The sequence below is a fragment of the Anthonomus grandis genome, chromosome 2, assembly GCF_022605725.1.
Source record: "Anthonomus grandis grandis chromosome 2, icAntGran1.3, whole genome shotgun sequence".
NCBI lineage: Eukaryota > Metazoa > Arthropoda > Insecta > Coleoptera > Curculionidae > Anthonomus > Anthonomus grandis.
In genome coordinates this window covers 41,549,143-41,573,580 of record NC_065547.1, presented here as the reverse complement: position 1 = coordinate 41,573,580, position 24,438 = coordinate 41,549,143, and the positions used below count along the sequence as shown (strand labels likewise).

The 24,438-nt window shown below is 29.2% G+C and overlaps 1 protein-coding gene across 11 annotated transcripts in view; it reads left to right on the top strand.

Annotated features, from left to right (window-relative positions):
- LOC126750645 (ephrin type-B receptor 1-B) overlaps positions 1–24,438 on the top strand; it is a 515,677-nt gene that overhangs the window by 326,470 nt on the left and 164,769 nt on the right. For all 11 annotated transcript variants that reach the window (XM_050460308.1, XM_050460307.1, XM_050460306.1 and 8 more), the window contains one exon: positions 11,812–11,894. In XM_050460308.1, coding sequence (XP_050316265.1) covers positions 11,812–11,894 — 83 coding nt within the window. The remainder of the gene's footprint in view (positions 1–11,811; positions 11,895–24,438) is intronic.

Here is a 24,438-nt window from a genome sequence, read left to right as displayed (position 1 = left end):
AGCCTAATCAATAGAGATCTATTGGAAAGAGTGGAGGCAAATTTTCTAGAACGACTTCAACAGTGCGTCAATGAAAACAGTCATCACATGCCATATATTATTTTCCGTTTATGAATATCTTGAAATTCTTTATATGTTGAAATTCTTGGAGTTCTTTGAAATTCTTGAAATTACCTATAGTGTGCTACCAATATAATTTTTTTAGAGTAAAAACTTAAGTTTTAATATTATTTTAAAAACACTTGGTTACTATGCCCCACCCTGTATTTGTGATCAGAGCCGGATTAGAAATTTTATATACCTGCTAAGAAATTTAATTTATCTGCATTAAAAAATATTCAATAATTACGATTAATATCAAAAAATTTAAATATGTGTATATATTTATATCTTCGTCCGAATTAAAACTGCACAATGGAGCTTAATGATCTAATTGATTTATGGCATTAGGAGTCAACGGCATATCCTTAAGTGAACTATACAACAACGGTGATTTAGTCTGGGTTTATGACTTTACGAGGTGGAAGGGTTTGTCACCGATATATCTTGGGATGGGTCGTATAAAGTTCTGGAAGCTATCAAAGATATTCTTTACACAATACAAAAGCCGCTGAGGTGTAAGGAGTAACGTAGTGTTGGACCATGATGATGATGCGTCATTTTTGGTTCGGGTACATTGGGGGGATGAAAGACTTTTTAGGGTGTACGTATGAGGGTAATTAAGTAGTAGCAATGTAATTGAATATTATTTAAAATAAAAACTTTATGGTTTAGGAATTCGATTCGTTCTATTAACGCATGTATTAAAGAGGCAATTTTCATTACATATTTTAATTTTGAAGAGCACCAGGAAAATGAATTACATGCTTGAGTTAGTCAGTGGGCGATTTTGAAATTTAGAGAATAAATACTTCTTCCGGTGTAATCTCAAAACTGTATTGTAACGATATTGGCAGCGCCCTGAATATACCCTCTTTTCTCCCTAATTTCGGAATCACGGCGGTAACGTAAGCATACCGCAAGCCATCTCTGGAGACGCGTGGAAGGCTAGCGAATCTTCCCGAACAGTGATCTGCCGAGTATATAAGGAGCCGCATCGCAGTTGAGACTCCACGAGTTCAAGTCGAGTTCGGAATATTGGCGCGATATATAATTCGGACATATTATAAATAGCAGAGGCACAACAATCGTGGCGCGGTTGGGCTTTATGACTTTAAGAGGGTTTGTCACCGAAACTTTAAACATCTTGGGAATACGCATATTAAAGTTCTGAAAGCCATGTTCTTTACAGCATACAAAAGCCACTAAGGTCTAAGGTGTGGAGTCATTTATTTTAACCGATTGCCTTCTTATTATGGAAACCAAGAAGATGCTGGACTACCGCAAATCCGATCAGAGTAAGATTTGACATTCGATGAATTTATGGCATAATATTCTCACTAGACTTGCTTATGGCTTTAGCTGAGTATGCTCTGACATATTGTGTAGCCGAGGATTTACAAATATCCAGAGGAATAGCGGAGGGTTTACGTAGAAAAAATTTAAGAGTAGCGTCGGTCTAATCCCAGAGTCGGGATCAAGAGACTAGCAGAACGATCCTATACCTAGTTAACAAAGAGGCATTACATTAGAAGTTATCCTATAAGGATGTTTGGAAGGCTTTGTCTCCTTTAAAGGAGTTGCTTGCCGAGGTTTTTAGAAGCATAGCAATTCATCAACTGGCATGCGGACTCGATAACCTAGACTGGAGAATGAATCAAAGAATGGTAGAAGTCATCTTTAGGTCAACAGATGTGAAAGGGATGGGGCATTATAATAATGTTGACAACACCGCGATAATACTAGCTTTTTTCACTTATTCCGAAATTAACGCGGTAACGGAAACACATCGCACGACATCTCTTGAGAAGCATGAAAACTTTTAGCGAATCTTCTGGAAGGAAATATGCCGAGTATATATGAAGCCGCGTCCCCATTGGAAGGCCAGTTTAAGTTCAGTTCGGAATATTGCAGCGATATTTAAATCAGACACAAATAGCAGTAAGTAACTACGATGTAAATAAATATTTCTGGTGGATATAGCCGGCAGCTTGGATAACCTGCAAAAGCTAGTAAGTTCTTTTAATATTACCAGTAAAGAATATAGTCTAGAACTCATTGCCAGAAAGACAAAATATATGGTAATTAGCAAAACTCCAATACCATATACAGAACTTTTTTGTGTAAGTAGAAGTCCATTCTTGAAGTGAATTGGCTATAATATAGCGGGTTGAGAAGGGCAAGAAGACTTTTCTCTACAAATGGAAATGCTAATATTTTGTCGAGATCATTAATAATCAATAATAAGACAAATTAAATTATTTAGGAACTACCCTATGTGAAACTTGGAATCATTCTGTAGAGGTAAAATATCGCATAGAGAAAGCACGAAGTATTTTCATTAAAACGAGAATGAAGATCACCAACGGAGATCTCAGAATGAAAGATATAGATTTACAGAAGAATCCCGAAGATACGTTAAACTGACCATATAATAAATAATGAAGTACGAAACAGAATGAATTGCAAACTGCAACTTTTACTCACAATTGAGATACAAAAATATGAATACTTAAATAACGTCTCTTAGAGAACATCATACAGGGCAAAGTAGAAGGAAAGAGAGGTCCGAATAGAAGAATTTTCAAATGGTATAGTGCTATCTCCACTGAGCTGTTTATATGTGCTCTCAATAAAATACGAATAGCTACGATGATCACCAACATTCGTAATGGATAGGGCTAATAAAGAAGAAGAAGAAGAAGTAGTGCAAGTATGTAAATAAATCATAATTAAATGAAAAAAAAAAATACTAAAAGAACCAGAGCCAAATGTAGACTCTCTGCTTTTAAATTTAAACAGTACTGAAGAACTTACTACCAAAACTAAAACCAAAGAAATCACCAGTCTACGATTCTATTAAATCTGAATCTCTTAAACAAATTTCACAAATAATTTCGTTACACCTCTGTAACTTAATAGATAAATGTATAGAAAACGGATATTATCCCAGAACATTAAAAATTGGCCCAATTAAATCTATTTTTAGATGTAGTGGTAAATTTCATTTCATTGTAAGACTCTTCGAGAAATACAACAGGTTCTCAGAGCCTCAACTTGATTTTCGGTCTGGCAGATCGAGGGAGTATCGAATGGTATACCTAATAAAAGAAATATATAAGAATTTAGATAACAAAGAGGCTGTGCATCTTCGTTGACTTTGCAATTGATACTGCTGGTAATAAGAAAACTGGAATATCAGTGCCTTGACTTAGGGTGTGGTTCTCGGACCATTATATTTATTAATTCACTTGATGGCATATTTGACTTGGCCAAGAATTTTTAGGGAGGTAAATAAAGAATTTCTTAAAACTTAATGAATTATTTGATTTTAATAAATTTACTTTTAATATTGTTGATTTTTTTGTCATGGTATGAAACTGGAACAACAAACATTCAGTATTTAAATGTGTCTTAAATTAGCACACACTGGACAAATTACATATTCATAAATAATAATTGATATACATTTAAGATAGAATTTTTACGTTGCACATTTAGTTAAAAAATTAAGGCATTTAAAACCCAGATATAAATGACTTAAATTGGGAAAACCCTCTATACCTTCCATTAATAAATTAGAACTTTTATCTTCTGTCACCTGATCTATCGGTCTAAGACTAACCTTAACTTTTTCAAACCGAAAGCGTAATTAAGAAGTTAGATTTTGCCTTATCAGACCACCCGATCGAAGGACCAAAAATCCTTGTCACGTTAATGGCTCCGCTTTTTACAATTCCGTCGTAATTTTTTACGAGCTTCCTTTTTGACGGTAACTGTCTAGTTTAAACGGGGGCACCTGCAAAAGCCGAACGAAAACGAAAGGATTTTTGCCTTCCGACCATTTATAAACTTTTACTTAAATGTTTTGTGCCCCTGCTGACCTCTTTACGACACACTTACATACCTTTAGTATCTTAAAATCAAACACACGCTGTTTCGCTTAGTAGAGGTACATACTTGACTCGGCAGGTTGTCTTGTAAATGTGTTTTTACATAATTATGGGCGAGTAAGTAAGGGGATTTAGGTTCAATTTTTTTCAAATAATAACTAAATTTGTATTGTAGCGTAACAAATCCAATTGTTATATCTAATTTTTTAATTCTTTCCAATAATTGAACAGATTTTTAATTTTTATTCTAGGTATTGGACCCTACACCGATCCTAACTAAAAAAAAAAAATTCTTCCCAACCAAACCATACTTTCGGCACCAAGATGCCAACAATAATGAAAAAAAAAACATTGGCTTATATTCTCCCCGCATTTAATAAAAAATGCCGCAATAAAGCAGCTAGAGCAAATTGGCTATGCTGCAAAACTTGACTTAGGACAAGCCAATATTATTATAATACCCCATCTCTTGCACATCTGTTGAGCTAAAGACCACTTCTAACATTCTTCGATTTATTCTCCAGTCTAGATTATCGAGTTCACATGCGAATTTATGAATTGCTAGCCTTCTTAAAACCTCGGCAAGCAACTTCTTTAGAGAACACCCAAATAACCTCCTATAGGTTAATTTCTAATGTAACGACTCTTAGTATAAAATCTTTCTACGAGTCTCTTAAATTTTTTCGAATTTTCTATAGAAAACTCTAGATATTTGTAAATCTTTGGCTTCACAATATGTCAGAGCATACTCAGCTGAAAGCGTAAGTAAGTCTAGTAAGAATGATAGGCTATGAATAATATTCCTTCTTAACTTTTTGTATTAATTCTGTCAGTCTATTTTTATAACTCTTTTTATTGTTTATATTTATTGGCTGGTAATTTCACATTTTGTGCAAATTTTTTTGTTTGTTACAACTAATTTTAATTACCTAACCTATCATCAACTTATTGTTTTATGCTAGCAAATTTTGTATACTTTTGAATTTTTGACCTGATGTTTTTCATTAAAATTATAATTAGTATTAGTTTCATTAAAATTATAATAGAAGAAATACGAAAATTTAGGTTCCGTGAAATTTTTACTTTATACAGAAATTATTTATTTAAAATACAGAAATTATAATTTTTGTATTATTTGCTGTTAAGTCTATTTTCATATTTTGTTACTAGGGGATGTTTACTTCTCAGAAAAATCATGATTAAATAATGGTATTGGTTGACTAGTAATTTTACTTACTCTTATACTATGTTGTGAAAAGAGGCCAAGTTCAGATGTAGATGTCCTTTACAAATGGGTGATATATCTCTCCTACTCTACTAACCCTTCGATGTTTTTTTAGTATGACCTAATTTTTATACTCAAGACTTTTTCCATATTACTTTAATTAAATTTTATACAATAATTATTTGTCAAAGATAAATGTAAAAAACTCCGTTTATAAATAGATGTTCGATGTGGAGGAGGTGTTATCAATTCTTTATTATGCACATGGGATCTATTAATAATTTTACTGTATAAACAAAAAAAAATATATTAATGCATTCCAGTATCCCATTGAATCAATAACGTTATTTCTTATGTTTGTAAATTTGCTTTCGGGATTAAATGTCTTTACAAAATTAAAATCTAAAGAGCCTTCACCAATTTTAAATAAAACCGATAGTCCCTATTAACTTATGATTAAATAACTCTTTTTATATTTTAAGTGAATCTAACACTAAGTGCAATATTTTCATTCCCTTTTAATAGTTATATTAGGATCTTATGATTGTTTAGCCTTCACTTTCACATATATTAATATCCATGCAACTGCTACTCCACAATATCTCTCAAAGCATATCTAGAAACGTTAAAAAGAAGTTTTATTAGTTAGATCGTTCGCTTAGATTGTAATAAGTAAATTACCAGTGCAAGTGTCACTGATTAATTGATAATTGCCCACTAGGCCTGGTAATTGAAAAAATCGACAGCGTAAAGTTATTACTGCATGATATGCGGAATTACTTATAGGTGGGTATGGAATAATGATTTATTTCTTGGGGCAATTTAATTTGCCAGATTTAATTAGTTTGTAAAAAAAATTAAGTCTTTGACACAACCTCTTTCTTAAGGCCATTTTATAATCATTAAGGTTCAAGTTAGCGTTAATAGATATAAACGCTGCTAGCACAATGCATTAAGATTGTGATCCCGGGGTGCTTAAGCCTCTTTGTTATATAAAACAGATCCTAGATACGTATCTTTGCATACTTAATGAAAAGAAACATCACTGCTAACACCCTTAGAGATCCACGACGGTTAAATGACACGAATCACGCATCCATTGTTAGGATTAGGTACATTAGGAGACTGTGTTTGAGTAGAAGGTCTTCAGTATATAATGTCGTGAAAAAAATGTTTATCGTTTGGCTTTCAAATATTTTGTTTATTTGAATTTGAAGATATAGAACCCTAAAGGTGAAGAAGAGGAAGAAGCTTTAAAATCCGGAATCTCATAATCAAAGAGAAATATTTTTAGGAAATATAATTAGATACTTTGACGAAGCTTATTTTACGTATCTAAGTATGTATACTGACTTGAAGGTCTAAAATCTCAAAAAGTAATGAAAATGTTTGTTTTAAATACAAATAAATTGAAACGAATTTCTTAGCGAAATATCTACACTTTTGGACAATTTTATTAGTTTGGTAATTACATTATCAATTTCCCCGAACAAACCTTTTTACGTATTTTATTATTATTAGTCCTATATCGCAAATTCTTTGTTAAGCTTATTTTTTTTTTCAATTTATTAAATACTTTCTCAGCATAAATGTGAACATTCTGATAACATGGAGAGTATAGGCCTCTAGGCACCAACAAAACGCTTTTTAAAAGAAATTATTGAATTCTTCAAAGGTCTATTGGTATTTTACACTGAGACCCTCAACACGGGGATTTTGAAATCTATAAGAGATAGGAAGATGGTTGAATTAGGGGAAAGTTAGGAATTTTTAAGCTTAACAATATGCCGTTTAAAAAAATTAAAAATTCCAAATGGTTCCGAAGTTATTACGAAAAAATATGAAATTTTAAAAAATCGATTTTGTTTTTTTTCTGAGCTTATTTTTATCCAATTTTAAAATAATTTGCACATTTGCCTTGCCACTTTTTTTTATGTTACATGATGGTGTTTTTAGATTTTTAATACAACGTTTCGTCTTTAGCCAACCAATATCAACTTTGTTTTTTCTAATGGGCGTAAAATTTGGTTTTTGCATTTTTTAAATCTTTGCAAAATTTCTCTTTTTAGTGATGTATCACAAGTAGTATTTTTTATTATTTAAAACCCGAATTTTTGAAAAAAAAACTTAATCTGCCGCATTAGGCTGTGCATAAACTGAGAAGACAATATTTAGACTGGCAATAAATATTACACATTAGACAGAAATACTAGCAATGCAATACCGTAGTAGTATACACAAATTATTTCAGGGTTACTTGAACCTTCATTATTTTCGAAATACTTGTATATATTTCAAAAGAGATTAGTTTACTCAAATAGAGCAAGTAAATTTTATTAACAATTTTATTTCATATGGGGTTTAATTTTTTTAAATTGTTGTAAATCATTCATAATTTATAGGCATTTGACGTAGTTTTCTAGTTTTCCCAGGCATTCAAACTTTTTTTTTGTTTTCGAGAACTTAATTTTTTTCATGCATTTGGAGTAATTTTGTATGTTTTCCAAGCAGTTTTTTTTTCCGGAGCCATTTTTCATTTTATTTTACAAAATTACGTTAAATACCTGGAAGACAGAAAATTACGCAAAAGTCCTGGAAAATATTTAAAAGAATTATTGAAAGAAATAAGAAAGCCGAAAAAATCTGAAATTTTAAAAAATCGATTTTGTTTTTTTTTTAGAGTTTATTTTTTATCCGATTTTTTAAAGAATTGCACATTTTTATTGCCACTTTTTTTGTGCTACATGATGGTGTTTTTAGATTTTTAATACGAACGCAGATTTTTAATACAAAAGGAAGTAAAGATTATTAACAATTTTATTTCATATGAGGTTTAATTTTTTAATTTATTTTTTAAAATTTTTGAGAATCATTCATAATTTACAGGCATTTGACGTAGTTTTCTAGATTTTCCAGGCAATCAAAGTTTTTTTTAATACTTTTTTTGTCTTCCGGAACTTTTTTCATACATTTGGAGTATTTTTTTATGTTTTTTCAAGCAGTTTGAGCCATTTTCCATTTTATTTTACAAAATTACGTTAAATAACTGGAAGACAAAAAATTACGCAAAAGTCTTAGAAAATATTTAAGAGAATTATTGAAATCCCCTGGCAGGTGTAAAAATTTCCATCAAATATCTGAAATAAAGTAGAAAATGAATTCAGCTTTCTGAAAAATCTACAGAATTACATTAAATGTCTGGAAGTCACAGAAAAATCACTTCAAGCGTCTGGAAAATAAAAAAACTGATTCTAAAAGCCTGGAATAAAACAACAATTTTTTTTTTAAAATGCTTCAAATAATTTGAAAATTTACTCTATTAATCTGGAACTTTAAAAAACTTCAAAAAAGAAAATCAACAGCCTACCAGTTTCCCAAATTTAAAAAGAAATCTTGCGATAGCTTACCCCAAAAACCTAAAATTAAATAAAAACATTATATTGCAATATTATATATTACAAATACCTGAAAGACGTGGGAAAATTACCTCAAAATCCTTCCGTCTTCCGAAATTTAATTTTTTTTTATGCATTTATAGTAATTTTGTATGTTTTCCAAGCAGTTGGAGCCATTTTCCATTTTATTTTACAAAATTACGTTAAATACCTGAAAGACAAAAAATTACGCAATAGTCCTGAAAAATATTTAAAAGAAATATTGAAATCCCTGGAAGGCGTAAACATTTCCATCAAATATCTGAAATAAAGTATGCTGCCCTGAATTTTTTCGCATCTATTTATTTACACCCTGTATATTTATTATTATTTATATTTATTTTAATTATTATAATAATTTGTTAAAATCCCATTTAAAGTTATCGCCACAATATCAAGAATTAATTAATAAAATATCACCATATTATCAAAAATTATTTTTATTGAAATAGTCCGTGACATCATGAGACGAACACGATGCAGTTATAATCGTTGCTAGACGTCGCCATCCTTCCTCCCACGCTACCATACTACTTCCACTCATTATTGTACAGAAACGAACTAGGTTCGATTCATATTCAGCGTCACCCTCTTTATCCTTATTCCACCTTCTTAATTCAGTTTTTAAAATTAATTCAGTTTTCTGAAAAATCTACAGAATTACATTAAATGTCTGGAAATTATAAAAAATCACTTCACACGTCTGGAAAATAGAAAAACTAATTCTAAAAGCCTGGAATAAAACAACAAAACTTTTTTTTAAATGCTTGAAATAATTTGAAAATTATTCTATTAATCTGGGACTTTAAAGAAAATCCAAAAGCCTACCAATTTCCCAAATTTTAAAGGAAATCTTGCGATAGCTTACCCCAAAAACCTAAAATTAAATAAAAATATTATATTGCAATATTATAGGTTACAAACACCTGAAAGACATGGGGAAATTACCTCAAAATCCTGGAATAAAATAAAATTTAATTACAAATGCCTGAAATAAAATTAAAGTCCTCAAAAAGAGTTAAAAATGTTAAAAGTTATTTAAAAAATTCTGAAATAAAAAATCGAAAACCTTATTGAAAGAAAAGTGATTTAAAAAATCTGGAAGACGTGGAAGATGATTTCAAAGTCCTGAAATAATAGTACATTTTATTTTAAATGCCTGGTTTTATAAAAATAAAAAAAAAATTGGAAAATTTTAAAAATTATTTTAAAAATTTTAAGAATTATAAACTTATTTTAAAATATTAAAATTAAAAGAAAAATTATTTGAGATACTTAGAAGGCGTGATAACTGACCCGAAGGCAACGAGTAAAATGAGATTTTATCAAAATGCCTGCAATATCCTAAAAATACTCAAAAAATTTTATAAATTTCAAAAATTCTGGAATTAAAAATTAAACATAAAAAAAAAATTAAAACATTAGAACTAAACGATCAGTTATTTAAAATAATAATAATGTCCCAAAATGGGTTTAATATTTCTATTAAAAATGCCATATTTTGTAGATGTAGTTTGTAGTTTTGTATTTTTCCATCGATTTGTTTTGCTTCATCGATCCATATCACATTTATAAAAAAACTTTAATGATATATATTGCTTTTCTTCATTTGTGAAAACTATAATTGTTTAAATTATTAGTAAAATAACTGTCAGTTAAAATATTAACAAAACATACAAATATTTAAAACATAATATTTACGATAGTTTATAGATTATATTGTCACTTAGTTTACCACAATTAGATTATAAAGTTTTAAAGCAGTACAGAAAGAGTGGTAACATAATTATTTAAATTCTTTATTATACATTTAAAATACATTATTTTCAAATACTTAGAAATATCTCAGATTTTTTTACAAGACACTATTTGCTTGCTTTATTATTTTATAGATATTTAATGAGACAATAAACAAAATAACGCTTTTTGTTAGGAAATTATTCCTTTTAATATCTTGTATATATTATTTTTAAATGTGTTTAAAGGTATAAAAATTATATATATTGAATTTTTTACATTTACCTTCTTTAATTGCTCTTTTTTTATTGACTTCATAACTCACTAAATTATTATAAGTTCTTTCAACTTGGATGAAAGAAAATTGAGTTTGCTATTTCTACTTCAATTAAAAATAAGTTTAAATAATTGTTTAAAATAATTTTTGTTCTTCCATAAAATAATACCATAAATAAATAATTTATTTCTGAAATATAAGTCTAAGTCACAAAAAATTGTAGGTATAATTCAATTAATTTTTTTGACCTATTGTTCTAAAATATATAATAAAATAATTATTTATAAATTAGTTGAATAATTTTTGATTTAATAGTGAAGAAATAGTCCATACTTGCAGTGGAGTCGTAGATAGAAGGTAAAATGAAAATCCTGCCGCCTTCCTTAACTTATTTATTAAACATTAAGTTTTTTTCAATTCCCGACTTGTTTCGGACACAGTGGGGTCCACCATCAGGAAATAAGAGGTTTAAAATCAGTATAAAATATACGCCCCAGGGTTTGATTCCATGTCAAAAAACCCTCTATTTATTATTATTGTTTTTTTTAAAGCTCGAGGTATATTTGATACCAATTTTAAACCGTTTATGCTCTGATGATGGACACCACTGTGTCCGAAACATGTCGGGAATTTTTACAGACTGAATCTTTATTTTCATTTTGCTTTCTGATTTGTTTAATATTTTCTTATTTGTTTCAATTTTTCTTTATAAAAAGTAAGAAAACCGCGGATTAACTAATGTTTAATCAAGATCTAAAATAAGCTTATCAACTAAGAAAGTAAGGAACGATTAAAATAATAGATGTTCTTAAAAGCGTTCACAATTTATGCTAACTTGCCTTTACCTTACATTAATTACTCCTTGGTTCTAAATACGTAGAGATTATTATAAATTCCACTCCAATCTGTTCACCAGACACCGACCATAAGGTGTCCACTCGATAATGTTAAAAAAACACATTTATACCCGTGAAAGTATTTTAAAGTGCCTAACCATTAATTTTTATGCAATCCACGGATTCCTTTGGCGCCATTTTCTGGATAATTAATTAAGTAATTATACGAAAAAGATTTAACAACGTGCGAGTATAATCTTCTATATAACTTGGAAGTGCTTATGGATTTTAACAGTTCTTTTTGTTTCAGTTGTTCTTCTGGATACTACAGCAGAAGAAGCCAGTTTAGATTGGACAAGGTACCCATATGGGCCCCAATCCAGCACTCCAGGGGTAAGTCAAGATTGAAAATAATTAAGTAATATTCGCTTTCTCTTTAATCAATTATAACCGACAATACTAATGGCTATTTGTCTTTTTTCGACTGCAACAAAATATCATTAAATTTCATCATTTATTATCCGATACATTAAGAAAAAAAATAACGAATACGGATAATAATTAATTAAAAAGCGCGTCTAATGACAAGTTGCATAAATTACTTAATTAAAAATTTCGCTAAATCATTTGACAAGCGTAGAGATGCAGTTGTAGATAGATTTCATAAGAATGCCGGTTTGCGAAACTTACTTGGAGATTGCATCTTGCAGCCGGATAATTCACGATTTGTGATGGGATTAAGTTTTTTCCTTCGTAATGGAATATTGATTAATTTTTTGAAATAATAGGAAATTGATTAATGTAAATATAGAAAAAATTACGAAGAGAATAGTTTCATAAGAGATGAGGGGTAAAAACATTGAAAGCAATTGTGAATAATACGCATTCTTTTCATTGAACGGTTTCAGTTTAGAACCATTACTCTAATAACCGGTTTCTATCTTTAAAGGATTTAATTTGAGAAAATATTTACTGAGCAAACAAATAACTGAAAGTTAAAAATAAGACTAAAAAAAAATCTCCTTTCTTTGGAATATTGGAATCTAGAATGATATCCTATGATTATGGTTTTATAAAACACGTCCTTCTTTATCAGAATCTTCTTCATTGAAGGGTGCCTTAAGCCTAATTTTTTTTATATTTATCAGAAAAAATTACCCCGGTTTGGCGACAAGGTATATGCTTCGGACTTCGGATCCAATGGTCTCTGGTTCGATCCCTATTAAATTAAAACATTTTTTTATCGACTGTGATAATCTTGTTTTAGCGGTATTTTTAGATTTTAAGAGAGCCTTCGAAACGATAGATGGACAAATTTTAATTACCAAACTATAGCAATTAGGATAATGCTTTGAGTTGGTTTAAGTCGTATGTGTCCAACAGAGTCCAACGTGTAATGTTTAAAAATAGTATATCTCAGTGTGTTTCTGTTAATTATGGTGTGCCTCAAGGAACTGTTTTAGGACCATTGTTATTTCTACTGTACATTAATGATTTGGTAAAAGTTTTTGAAAAGTGTAGGGTGGTATTAGTGTGTAGGGTGGCAAAAACTTACAGCATTTGCAAATCGACCTAAAAAATTAATTGAATAGTTTATTTGTTTGGCTTTGCACTAACAAATTGTGTTTAAATACAGCTAAAACGAAGTTTTGCATATTTGGCAAAAAGTCACGACTTAATCAAATAGACAAACAGAAGAGCATTCTTTTGAGAGTGAAATTAAGTATTTGGGTACTATTCTAGATGAGATGCCAATTTAAACTTTTGTGCAGATGCAGACTACGTCATGCGAAAATTCTCCAAAAAAGTTGGATTTATCACCAGAGTGGGAAGAAACTGAGCACACTCTCCATGAGCACAAAGTTGCTTTTGTTTAATATCATTGCACTTCCGCATTCGCAGTATTGCTCCACGTTGTTGTTTAATCTGCCACAATATAAAATACATCAGTTGGAAGTAATACAGAATAGAGCTATGAGACTTATTTTAAAATGTGATCGATATACACCAATTAAATGTATGTTAAGTGTCCTAAATATGATGTCTCTGACTGAACGTATAAAGTTTAAGGTCTATTTGTTTATATTTAAATTGAAACATCGTTTGTTACCCAGCTATATCTGTGATAAGTTAAAATCGTTTGAGGATGTACTACACACATACAATACTAGACATCGTCAAGACTTCACCATAGTGGATAAGTGTTACACTGTTCAGTTACTTAATTTGATTTTATTTAGAGGCTCAATAGAATTTGATAAATTGCCTGTGATAATTAAGACCTGTGATAATGTGAACCAGTTTAGGAGGCTATTGAGAAAACATCTTTTAAATAGGGATAGCTAAGAGTATTTCCATTTTTTTTGTGTTGTACATTATATTCTTTTTATGATTTTAGTTATAAGTTTTATTATACCATTTGTGTTGTCCTAGGTTAGGTTTTATTTATACCAATAATTGTTGTGTACGTTTTCTTTTATTACGCTGATCACCACTCTATTATACCTAATGTAGCCCTGTATGCAATGATTTTTTATTGGTTTAATATTATTATTGTAATTTATTTTCATTGTAGACTTTAGTACTGCTTTATATTATAATCTATATCTTTATATTGGGATTTATCGAATCATAATTATCTCGTCATCTATCCTTCCATCAATTTCCATTCAATCATTTTTACCAGTAATGACTTAAAAATTGTTAGTTTTTGACTAACAATTAGCTATACGATAGCTAGCGATAGCAAATAGATATATTAGAAGAGGAAATGACGCTCCCCTAAACTGGCCACCACGCTCACCGGACTCATCTCCATTAGATTATATTTTGTAGAGGACTTTAAAAATTATAGTGTACTCTAGAGCAATTAATATAAAAGAAGAGTTATAGGCAAGGACTCAAAATGCAGCCAACATACTGCAGAAGGATGAGGAGTTGATGCAAAAAGTACTTTTTAACTTTTTACGCCCTCGGGTATAAATGACGGAGGTCATTTTGAACAATTAGTAAAAGTTTATAACAATTAAAATTAGTTTAAATAAATTCTTGCTTCTCATTAAATTAGAAAATACTTCCTGCAAACTACGTTAACAGTAATAACACAAGAAATTTCATTCCAATTTTTTTTATTCCGGTGACTGAAAGACTAAAACACGAGATATCTTGGTAAAGGTTAATTTAAGTGGGTTCTAATAAGAGTATTTATTTACTTAAAAGCGTTGGCCAAATTGTTTCTTTTACGCAAAAAAAACAAAAACCACACTTGCAAAAAAGTTATGGCTATTTTACACAGTAAAAAAATGCCCATTTTTGAGTTTCTTATACCAAAAAACCCTTAGGCACCAATTTTCAAAGTGCTATGTCATAAAATGTTAAAACAATTAAACACCATCAATTTTTATAACATTAATTTAACACCCTATAACTAAGAAACGATGCAACTTTGGACTAAGGTAAGTTGCTTTATCTCTGGAATATGTCCTAGGATTTATACAGACTTTTTAGAGATACCCTGTATACTTTCAAATAAAGATATTTAACTTTGGTTATCAAAGGATCAAAAAACCTTTTTTTTAATTTTAATTATTCTTATTAAAATATGTCCAAAAGTAACTATTTTATAAAATTCAAGATAATATGCGGAACACATTTTTTTTACGGTTTTCGTTGTTAAGATTTTGTTACATCTTAATAAGCAAGAGAAAAATAATTATTTCGTTTTAATGAACAAAATGCATTTTTTTTGCTACGGGTCAAGAAACCTTGAAAATCAAATCAGATAAATATATTTAACCATGTAAAAGTCACACCCTTAGTCAAATCTTAGTTAAGATAAATATTTTATCTGATTTAAAACTTATACACATACGAACATAATTAGTTATCGATTAAAGAACTTTTAAAACCTTAAACAAAATATTTAAAGGCACTTAGGCACTTATGTGGCAAATTAACAAAAAAAAAATAATTTCGGGTCGAAAATCATTACCGAGATCAATATTTTACCGAATTTTCATACGACAACCCCGTTTTGTTTCTCGTATTGCGTTAAGAAAACTTCAAAATCTTTTATGGAACTTAAAATATCAATTAAAAAAAAACTGATTTTCAGAGATAGTGTAAGATTTCTGACTAGATAAATCTTTAAAAGAATTTTGAAAATAAATATTTTATTACATTTTAACGTCAATAATGATAAAAACCATTTTTTTATTAGTTAGGGCTTGACAAATTTTTAAAATCACTGCATACATTAATATGTTGTCACAATAAAGTAGTTGCTACTGCTTTTAAATCATATATGAGAGCAAATATTTTATTATGTATAATGCAATAAGTCAAGAAACAATTTTTAAGGCCCTACGAGTCGACAAACTTTTCACATATTTAACGCAGTGATGGAAAGACACCAAGATGAATGATGTTAAAAAAATACATTTTTTACAGGTCCTTGGAACAATTAACACTAAGAGTCACTACCGAGATAAATAATTTATTATATTGTCAAGTTGACGGGAAAACATTTCTTTTAATATAGATAAACATTTATTTATGTTTATAATAAATCACCAGCATTATACGTTTTTTATATTGTACAACTTGATAAGACAAGCAACTAAGTCAATGTCAAAAATTGTTAGTCAAAAACTTACAATTTTTAAGTCATCTTTACCACGAAGATTGGAAATTATTAAATAAAAATTGATAGAAGGATAGACGACATAATTATGATTAGATAGATCACAATATAAAAATATAGAAAATATAGGGAGAAACTGAAAAAAAAAAATTGACCAAAACAATCCAGGAAACAATACAGAAGAATGATAAAGGACCGATCTTCTTTTTTTCTGATAAATAAAGAAAACATTAGGCTTAACGCACCCTTGAATGAAGAAGACTCTAATGAAAAAGGAGGTGTTTTATAAAACCATATTCATAGGATATCATTCTAGATTACAATATTCTAAAAAAAGTTTTGTTGATTCAGGAAATTCTGAATCTTAGTAATTTTAAAGTTTTCAAAATTAAAGTTGTTGATAGACAAAAAAACAATACTTTAAAGTAGAGCTATGGCATATTACATAAAAATATCTTGAAAATATAATACATACAACGCAAAATAAGGGAAAAAAATTAAATTAAACCACAGAACTTACCTGTGTGAACTAATTTGAGAAAATACAAAGCATGCCCATTTAAATTATGCATAAATTTATCTTATATTTACTCAGAAAAAGTTTCTTTAATTATAAGTTTTAATAATAATATTCTGTTTTTTTAACTTACTCTTTTACTTTTAGCAATAACATTTTTCCGTTTTAAAAATTAGGTTAGCAATAGATAATATAACCTTACTTTGGGTGGTATATTACCTTTTTAATACCAGGATGCAAAAAAATTAGTCATATTTCCTTATCTCTTTCCTATAATAGAAGGGTACAAAATGTTGGTATTTTATGACAATATTATATTAGTACAATGTAATTGAGGAAAATGAAAAAAGTAAGTATTACCACAATTCAAACTTTCTAAGCTTGATTTAAATTTGCCAAAGGGAGATAAAAGAAAAATCGCTATGTCACTTGATTCAATCTAATTTATTAAATAAAGAACAAAATTGTATATTGAAATCATTTAGTAATTCGATATTCGCAAACTTATATAAAAATATTTAGTTACTCAAATATACCTTTGCTCTGTTACTTCTTATAAAGCTAACTATCCAATCCTTTATATTTTGAACTTTAGTAATTGACATGTACCATCTTAGTCATAAATCTGTAAAATAAATATAATAATATTCAAACAAATTTTATCCTTGCGAAACAATTTTCTGAGTATTGCTAATAACTTATGGCCAGTTATTCCCGTTATATTGTTTTTTTTTTAATTTAGCTATGAGCTATTTTGGTTTTTCCTTTTTGCAGCTTTAATACAATGCTAGTCAATATCTTTTATTGTAAAAAAATCAACGTGTATAATATAATTATTAATTTAATACAGTAATAGTTTGACTGCATTAAAATTTCACATTTTTGAATGTGAGATTATTGATGATTGACGTTTATTTAAAATTGCTTTTAGCATAATTCGAATATCTTTAAGCAAAATAAAGAATTAAATATGACATTTTGGAAATTTTGCTAAATTTCACTGAAAGTTATCGTTTAATATTAGGTTCTTAAAATTTATTGCACGGTAATCAAACAATTTTGAAAATTCACAATCTTATTTTGTGCCCCACAAAGTTATTTTTGATCAATAAAAACTGAGAAATATAAAGAGAACAAGAAATCAAGAAGCCTAAATAAATTTTAAAATACGAATCTGCAATATATAGAAAAATTCAAATATATAACATTTAAATAAGCAAGTTGCAAATCTGAGTAATAGAAAATGCGAGAACTCGCGTTAAATTTCTATAGTTTAACAAATTTTTCAAAATTAATCTAATCATAATTTAGTTTATTAAGTCACTGGTTGATTAGTATTGTTTTTATAATAAAAATATTAGGTTTTATTGGCAGGTTGTTTAATTCTACGGAATCTTTAATGCGTACTATTTTCATCTTATTTACCTTTAAAAATAATTTTTTATCGAAATGTAAAATTTTAAATTGCAAAAAATGTAATCACAAACCTCTTGGGTTTACAAAACTTTAAAAACTATTAAAAACACTTTACTGACTATTTCAACTAACTTACGTAAATGTAGTTAATTTCCATTTAAGTTATGCATAAATTAAAAGAGCGCACAAGTTGTAATGTTTTTAAAATTTCATAAAAAAATATTAAGACCTTGTATTATAATAAACACTACGTATTAAGGGAAAATCATAATAACTGCTGAAATTTAACTCATAGATATTGATATTTTAATAAACCTTTGGTAACTTTTAAAATGTAGACCGGCTTTAATTTTTTAATTAATTTTAGGCAAATTTAAAAGGTTAACATGGGAATTAAATAAATTTTTTGTTCACTTCTGTTCGTGATTCCTTAGGTATTTTTTTAAATTTTTTCTTTTGATTTTTTAAATTCTTTGCCCTAAATTAGCCAATAAGCAGAAACACATGTAGGCAAGTGCCATCTTTGTTTTTGCTACTTTTTGATTAACGCAATCTTCCAATATACCATTTTTTTTAAATACGGCTTACTAATCTAGGTAAAATTTCATGTCAATCCCGTTTAATATATTTTATAAAATTTTGTTTTTATGTGTACAAAAAGGTAAAAACCATTGCTAATCGTAAATTATCGCTCGATACGTATATGTGCTTAAATTTTTATAAAATACTGTGCTGTATTTTTGTATGCTGTATTTATGTTGATGAGGTTCATCGGTAAACTGAATGTTTTATTTTATTTTAAGCAATGCAGTTAAATAAATTTAAAATTCTTCAAAGATACTTATTATTTGTAATGGTTTAAAAAATAATTAAAACAGAATTACAAAGTAAATTAAATTATGTAAATGTTTATTAATGACTTTCAGTTATTTGTTTGCTCAGTAAATATTTTTTCCAATTAAATCCTTTAAGGATAGAAACTAATTATTAGAGTACTGATTCTAAAAAGGATCGTCAAAAGAAGTGGATATTGTTTTAAAAAATTACCTATGTAAGAGTTGCATAATCAAAGAGATATTAAAACAATAATCAAAAATACTAGAGTCATAGCAGCTTAAGTTAAAGTAGTAAACTTAAGCTTAACAACTAAAGTAAATGATTCAACTTTGAAAACATCCTGTAGAAGAAAAAATTACGTTCATGAAAAAAATAAGTCTTTTCAAATCAACTGCATTTTATAAAACAAAATAGGTAATTCTAGTTTATTTGCCTCTAACGAAACCAAAAATAAATAAACGAGCCATTCTCTCTTCTTTAACTCTGGAAATTTTAACACTTGTTCCGCAGGTAGGGTACGTAGGGGCGGAAGTTAGAGAACAACTTCCATTAAGAGATGTTTTATCAAATGGCTGTTGCCCAAGTTAGCGCAAACGATGGGATGCAAACAAGAATTTCAAAGAACTTTCCTACTGCAAAAGTTTTCCTAGGATACTCCTGGGAGTCTATTGAAAATTTCCAGGAGAATGCGAAATAATTTTAATTTCTGTTAAACTAAAACGCGCGCAAATAATAAAGGGAAGTTTTATGCGATGTAATTCTTGCATTTTGTGAAATTTTAAAATTGTTTAACCAACAAGAAATATAATGTACTTAGAAACAAAAATTAAATGATCATCAAGTACAAGAAAAAATAACAGCATTTAAGTTAAACGATCGATTAATCACCGGGTCGCAATTGAAGTTAAATGCCGGTAATAGCAGCCTGGAATTGAACAAACGCATATCTTCGACAACGCGAGAATTTCGCTTTCAATCAATTATTTTCACTTTACGGTGTCCGTCAGCCCGTTGTAATTCCGGCAGTTATTTTTATGGCCTTTCGAGTGATTTCAATTGTCATCGGAACGTTGTTGCTGATGGGGGAGATGATATCAAAGGAAACGGTGACAGTTCAAATGCCACCGTATGCGACAATTTGATGACGACCTACTTTTTAAAGTGACAACAACGATTGGTACATATGGGTTTATAAGATACTATTAACGTTTGTAATTTGGAGGATTAATTAGTTCATTGACAGAAAATTAGGAAAGAAGTAAAAACGCAGTTAAATTTTTCATAGTATTTGATTTCCTCAATACCACCCCGCATTGGGCATTTGGAAACGCCCGATAAAGGATCCAGCAAACCCCCACACAAAGACTAAATAACAGACTAATGTAATTCTGTCAGAAAAATAGTTTAAAATAACGACAATACTATACATGGAAGGCGCTATGACACAATACTGAAAACATTGCTCCTAACTAGATTGATTTTATCCTAGTCACCAAGAGATTTACCACAAGCGTTACAAAGACAGAAATTTATCCAGGTGCAGAGGTGCCATCAGATCATTGAAGATAATCCTAAATCTGCAGATAGTCCTAAAAAATATCAATCAAAATCAACCTGAAAAACCGGATACCTTTACATTGCAAAAAAAGAATGTCAGATCAGATCTCAGAAACGTATTCAACGAGAAACTGAAACGAATTTCGGACTTTAAGTCCTAATACAAAATTGTCAAGATGGTAACAAGGATGCTTCGTAAATTACGAGAAAGCGTTCGAAGAGTGCTTTTAAAACTCAAAACTCATGCAGATGTGGTGTCAAAATTATTAAAAAGTCAAATTATCCTTTAAGTGAAAAATCAAATTAAGGCCTTATAGACAAATTCTAACGTCCCCTTAATATTCCGAAAAAGTTTTCTCCTCCCAACGTTATACACGGCACTTTGGCAAAGTCCCTTTTATTGTCGATACAAAATCCGAAAGGATTTAGTGCGCCCGTGTTTTGCCTGGCAAACTTTAAAATTTCAACTTAGTTCGCTTCATAAATAAAGATATAGTACGGGCCTTGAATGCTTCCCGATTTTATTTGCCTTCTTAAGCGTATTGAGTGCTATTATTTCGTATTGGAGTGCTCTCGGAAATGTTTGACAATAACCAGGGGAAAGGGTAGGGAAATTTATCGACTTTGTTCGGGCCTTTGGACTTTTTGGCAAATGCACGTCCGATTTGTATCGGTCGGAATAACTCACGGGCAATTTGCTTACTGGCATAACGAGAAACTTTTGCAGAAAAGATGTTTATCGGCCTTGTTAAGGAAACGCTGTCAGTAGCCATAAAGTTTCGGTATCCTACCTTATTTTTGCTAAAATTCTTCCTGTTGGACTTTATGATTTATCCTTAAACTGAAAGCATAACCTAAATGGATATGAACAGAATTTGTATATTTTTTTCTCAAGAACAGGAAAGACAAATATATATGACAACTTTTTTATATAGATGTATTGTATGTAAAATAATATATTTAAATTGAGGTTGTCTTACTAATATAGTCACACTTTCCTTATAGCTGTACAGCAATATGGTTTCTTCTTCAGCAACAAATAACGATTTCTCATTTCTCCAAACTATAGAATAACTTCTATTTATCTCTAGATTTTCTAGTGGCCACCCTAAATGAAGAAGAATTATAGCAATCTAAGCTTTGAATTAAAAGCCAGTCATTGGAATTTATCTATATGAGAAGCTTATATCTAATAATGTAAATCAGTTTAATCCATGTACATTGTCATTCTGATTGAGCTCTAAAGTTTAATAATTCATATTTACTTTCGGCCATTAAGACTTTACAGGTCTACTATAACAAAAAGTTTAAAGCAGAATCTTGGCAACACTTTAATTGTGTAAAATGTGTTTAATTCAGTAGTATGAAAATTAATCTAACTGAATAAAACCTTCGATACGGTCCACCATTCAATCCTAATTAAACTTCCGAGTAAACATGACATTGGGGGATTCTGTTTAATATATTTTTAAAACTTGGTTGATGCACATGATTCTTTTGTGATGATACTGTGATCTTGTAAGAAGGTGAATCATGGGAAGAAATTAAAAAATTGCAAAAATTGTATGATGTTAAAAGTGGTTTGATGCAATGTTGCTAACAATAAATTTTAGCAAAATTTGTAGCTTTTAGTTACAACAACCGAAATATACTTCCATATAATGAAATTAAATTAGGTTTAACTGAAGGTGATAGTTATTAAAAGTAAAAAATTAGGATCTATACTTTACACATTTAACCAACTAAAAAAATTCTTGAAGTTCCTCAGCATATATGTATCTATTTTGCTCTAGCTGGTTTGCATATTTAATAGAGAATAAGCTGTTGTGGTGGGTACATACTAGAAACAATTAAATCTAGAAATGGAGAATAACGTTTATTGGAGTGATCAGATATCCAAGGACTCTCAGGTTTTTACATATTATATATTACATACATTTAGAGTACTTATTATTAATATTAATGAAGATTCTTCCCTGAATCAATTTCCTATAATCGTGATACCCGACATAAAAAACAAGCTAAAACAAGAAGTTTAAAGGTTGTAACAACACATAATCAAATATAAAATAGAAAATAGATATATAAAAATAGAACATAAATTTCAAAATTAAATACATTGAATTGTATGTATCTAATAAGCGTATAACTATGCGGTACTATAGATCACTTCAAGCCATATACATCGTGATTTTGATTAATCACTAAATTTTATCAATTTGTATTTGCTTTTCACCATTAAGGCTATGTAGACTTAAAAAAACAGTTCTACTATAAAAAACAGACTTGTATTTCATCCAGGTAATATCAAATGTGTTCCACCTGAATCCAATGGATAATTTTTTATTCTTTTCCTTACGTAAACCTCTCCTTGATTTAGAACAACAGCAGTTTTAAGTTTTTTTTTTAATAACTTGTTCCCAAAGCAGGTACTTTTTATCAATGGTTACAGTAGACACAATTTAAGAGGTTGACCTGTATGCTGAAAAATAAACTCACTAATTATTATGATAATTCTCTTCCACCAGAACTATTTTTCCTTAAAGCTATGGCTTACATTGCTTTAAACATAAAATTATGAATATGTTACCGGACAAACCCGATTTTTGTATTAACTGGTTGTTCCTAGCTGAATCAATGTATCCGAAAAGCGACAGCATAAATTGGTTTATCCTAGTCTAAACTGATTTTTCTTAAAATCTATTAATTGTGATAAGGCAAAACTGATTTGTCTTAGTATACCTATAGTCTCTACCCAGAATTAATATTTCTACAACGAATTAAACAAAATACTCTTGTTATAAAACCGTTTACAAATTTTTGTTATTTACATGTCTCACTGTTATGGCATTTTCACTTGCAAACAACGTTATTTTTCACGCAAAGGCATCGATTCGACGTACGCTTTCAGCTACAATTAAATCTTGGCCTGTTCCAATTGATTGTTGGATTGCTGCGGCTCTTAACAAAAGCTCAATGTTGTTATTAATTTCTTCTTCTAATAAGAAAAAAACGTTAAAATGAGTTGATTTTTCGTTCTCAGATCCTAAAACCTCTATCAAAAAACAGTAAAAATTAAGACAGTAATACCTGCTTAATGGTTAATTTATTGAAATGATAAAAAAATATATAAAAATCCGGTCAATTTATTGTATGATCATGAGTTTTGAAAAATAAAGTTAATAATAAAATTAAGGCTTGAAGGATCTTGGAGGAATAGGATCGCACCGGTACCGATCAAAAAAAGTAATAGAAATTTATCAACTGTTTTTTTAATAAGCAACACTCATATTGACTTTTCAATAATATTTTGTATAAACAAGAAAATTATTAAAGAATAAATAGCATACTATATTTACTATTCCACACTTTTCACAGATAGATAAGAATATTGTCAATAAGTTAAACAATTAAATCCAAGTTATAAAGAATCAGTGTTGCTATAAATTGCTTGCAGCAACACTGATAAATATTGAATCAACCAATCCAAACGGGATCTATGAAATTTTGGTAACAGTACTAGATTTAACTAATTTAAAAGATTATGTTATAGGTATTATTTCAAATTAAGGTGATTTTCCTCTAGAGTTAAAAAAATAAAGTTACTCCCATTTTTAAATCTGGTGAAGAAGATCAATGTCCTGGAGAAATGTATTATAGCTTGGTCAGTTTAGGATAAAATCATGATAGGATATATGTATATACTAGGATAATAAGTAAGGATTTATTAAAAATAGTAGCACTCTCACTACAACTATCGATCTTATTAACACTATTTCAAAAGCATTGGATAGAGGAAAGATAGTGTGTCAATCAATATGATCAATGGGATTTTAATAAGACCATAAAATCCAATTAAAGTGATCAATAGAATATTTCTTCCAGGACGTGATTATTGAATTAATAGCACATGAATTTCGTGAATTTCTATTTCATAGTTTTATATTTAATTATTTAATGGTACCCCT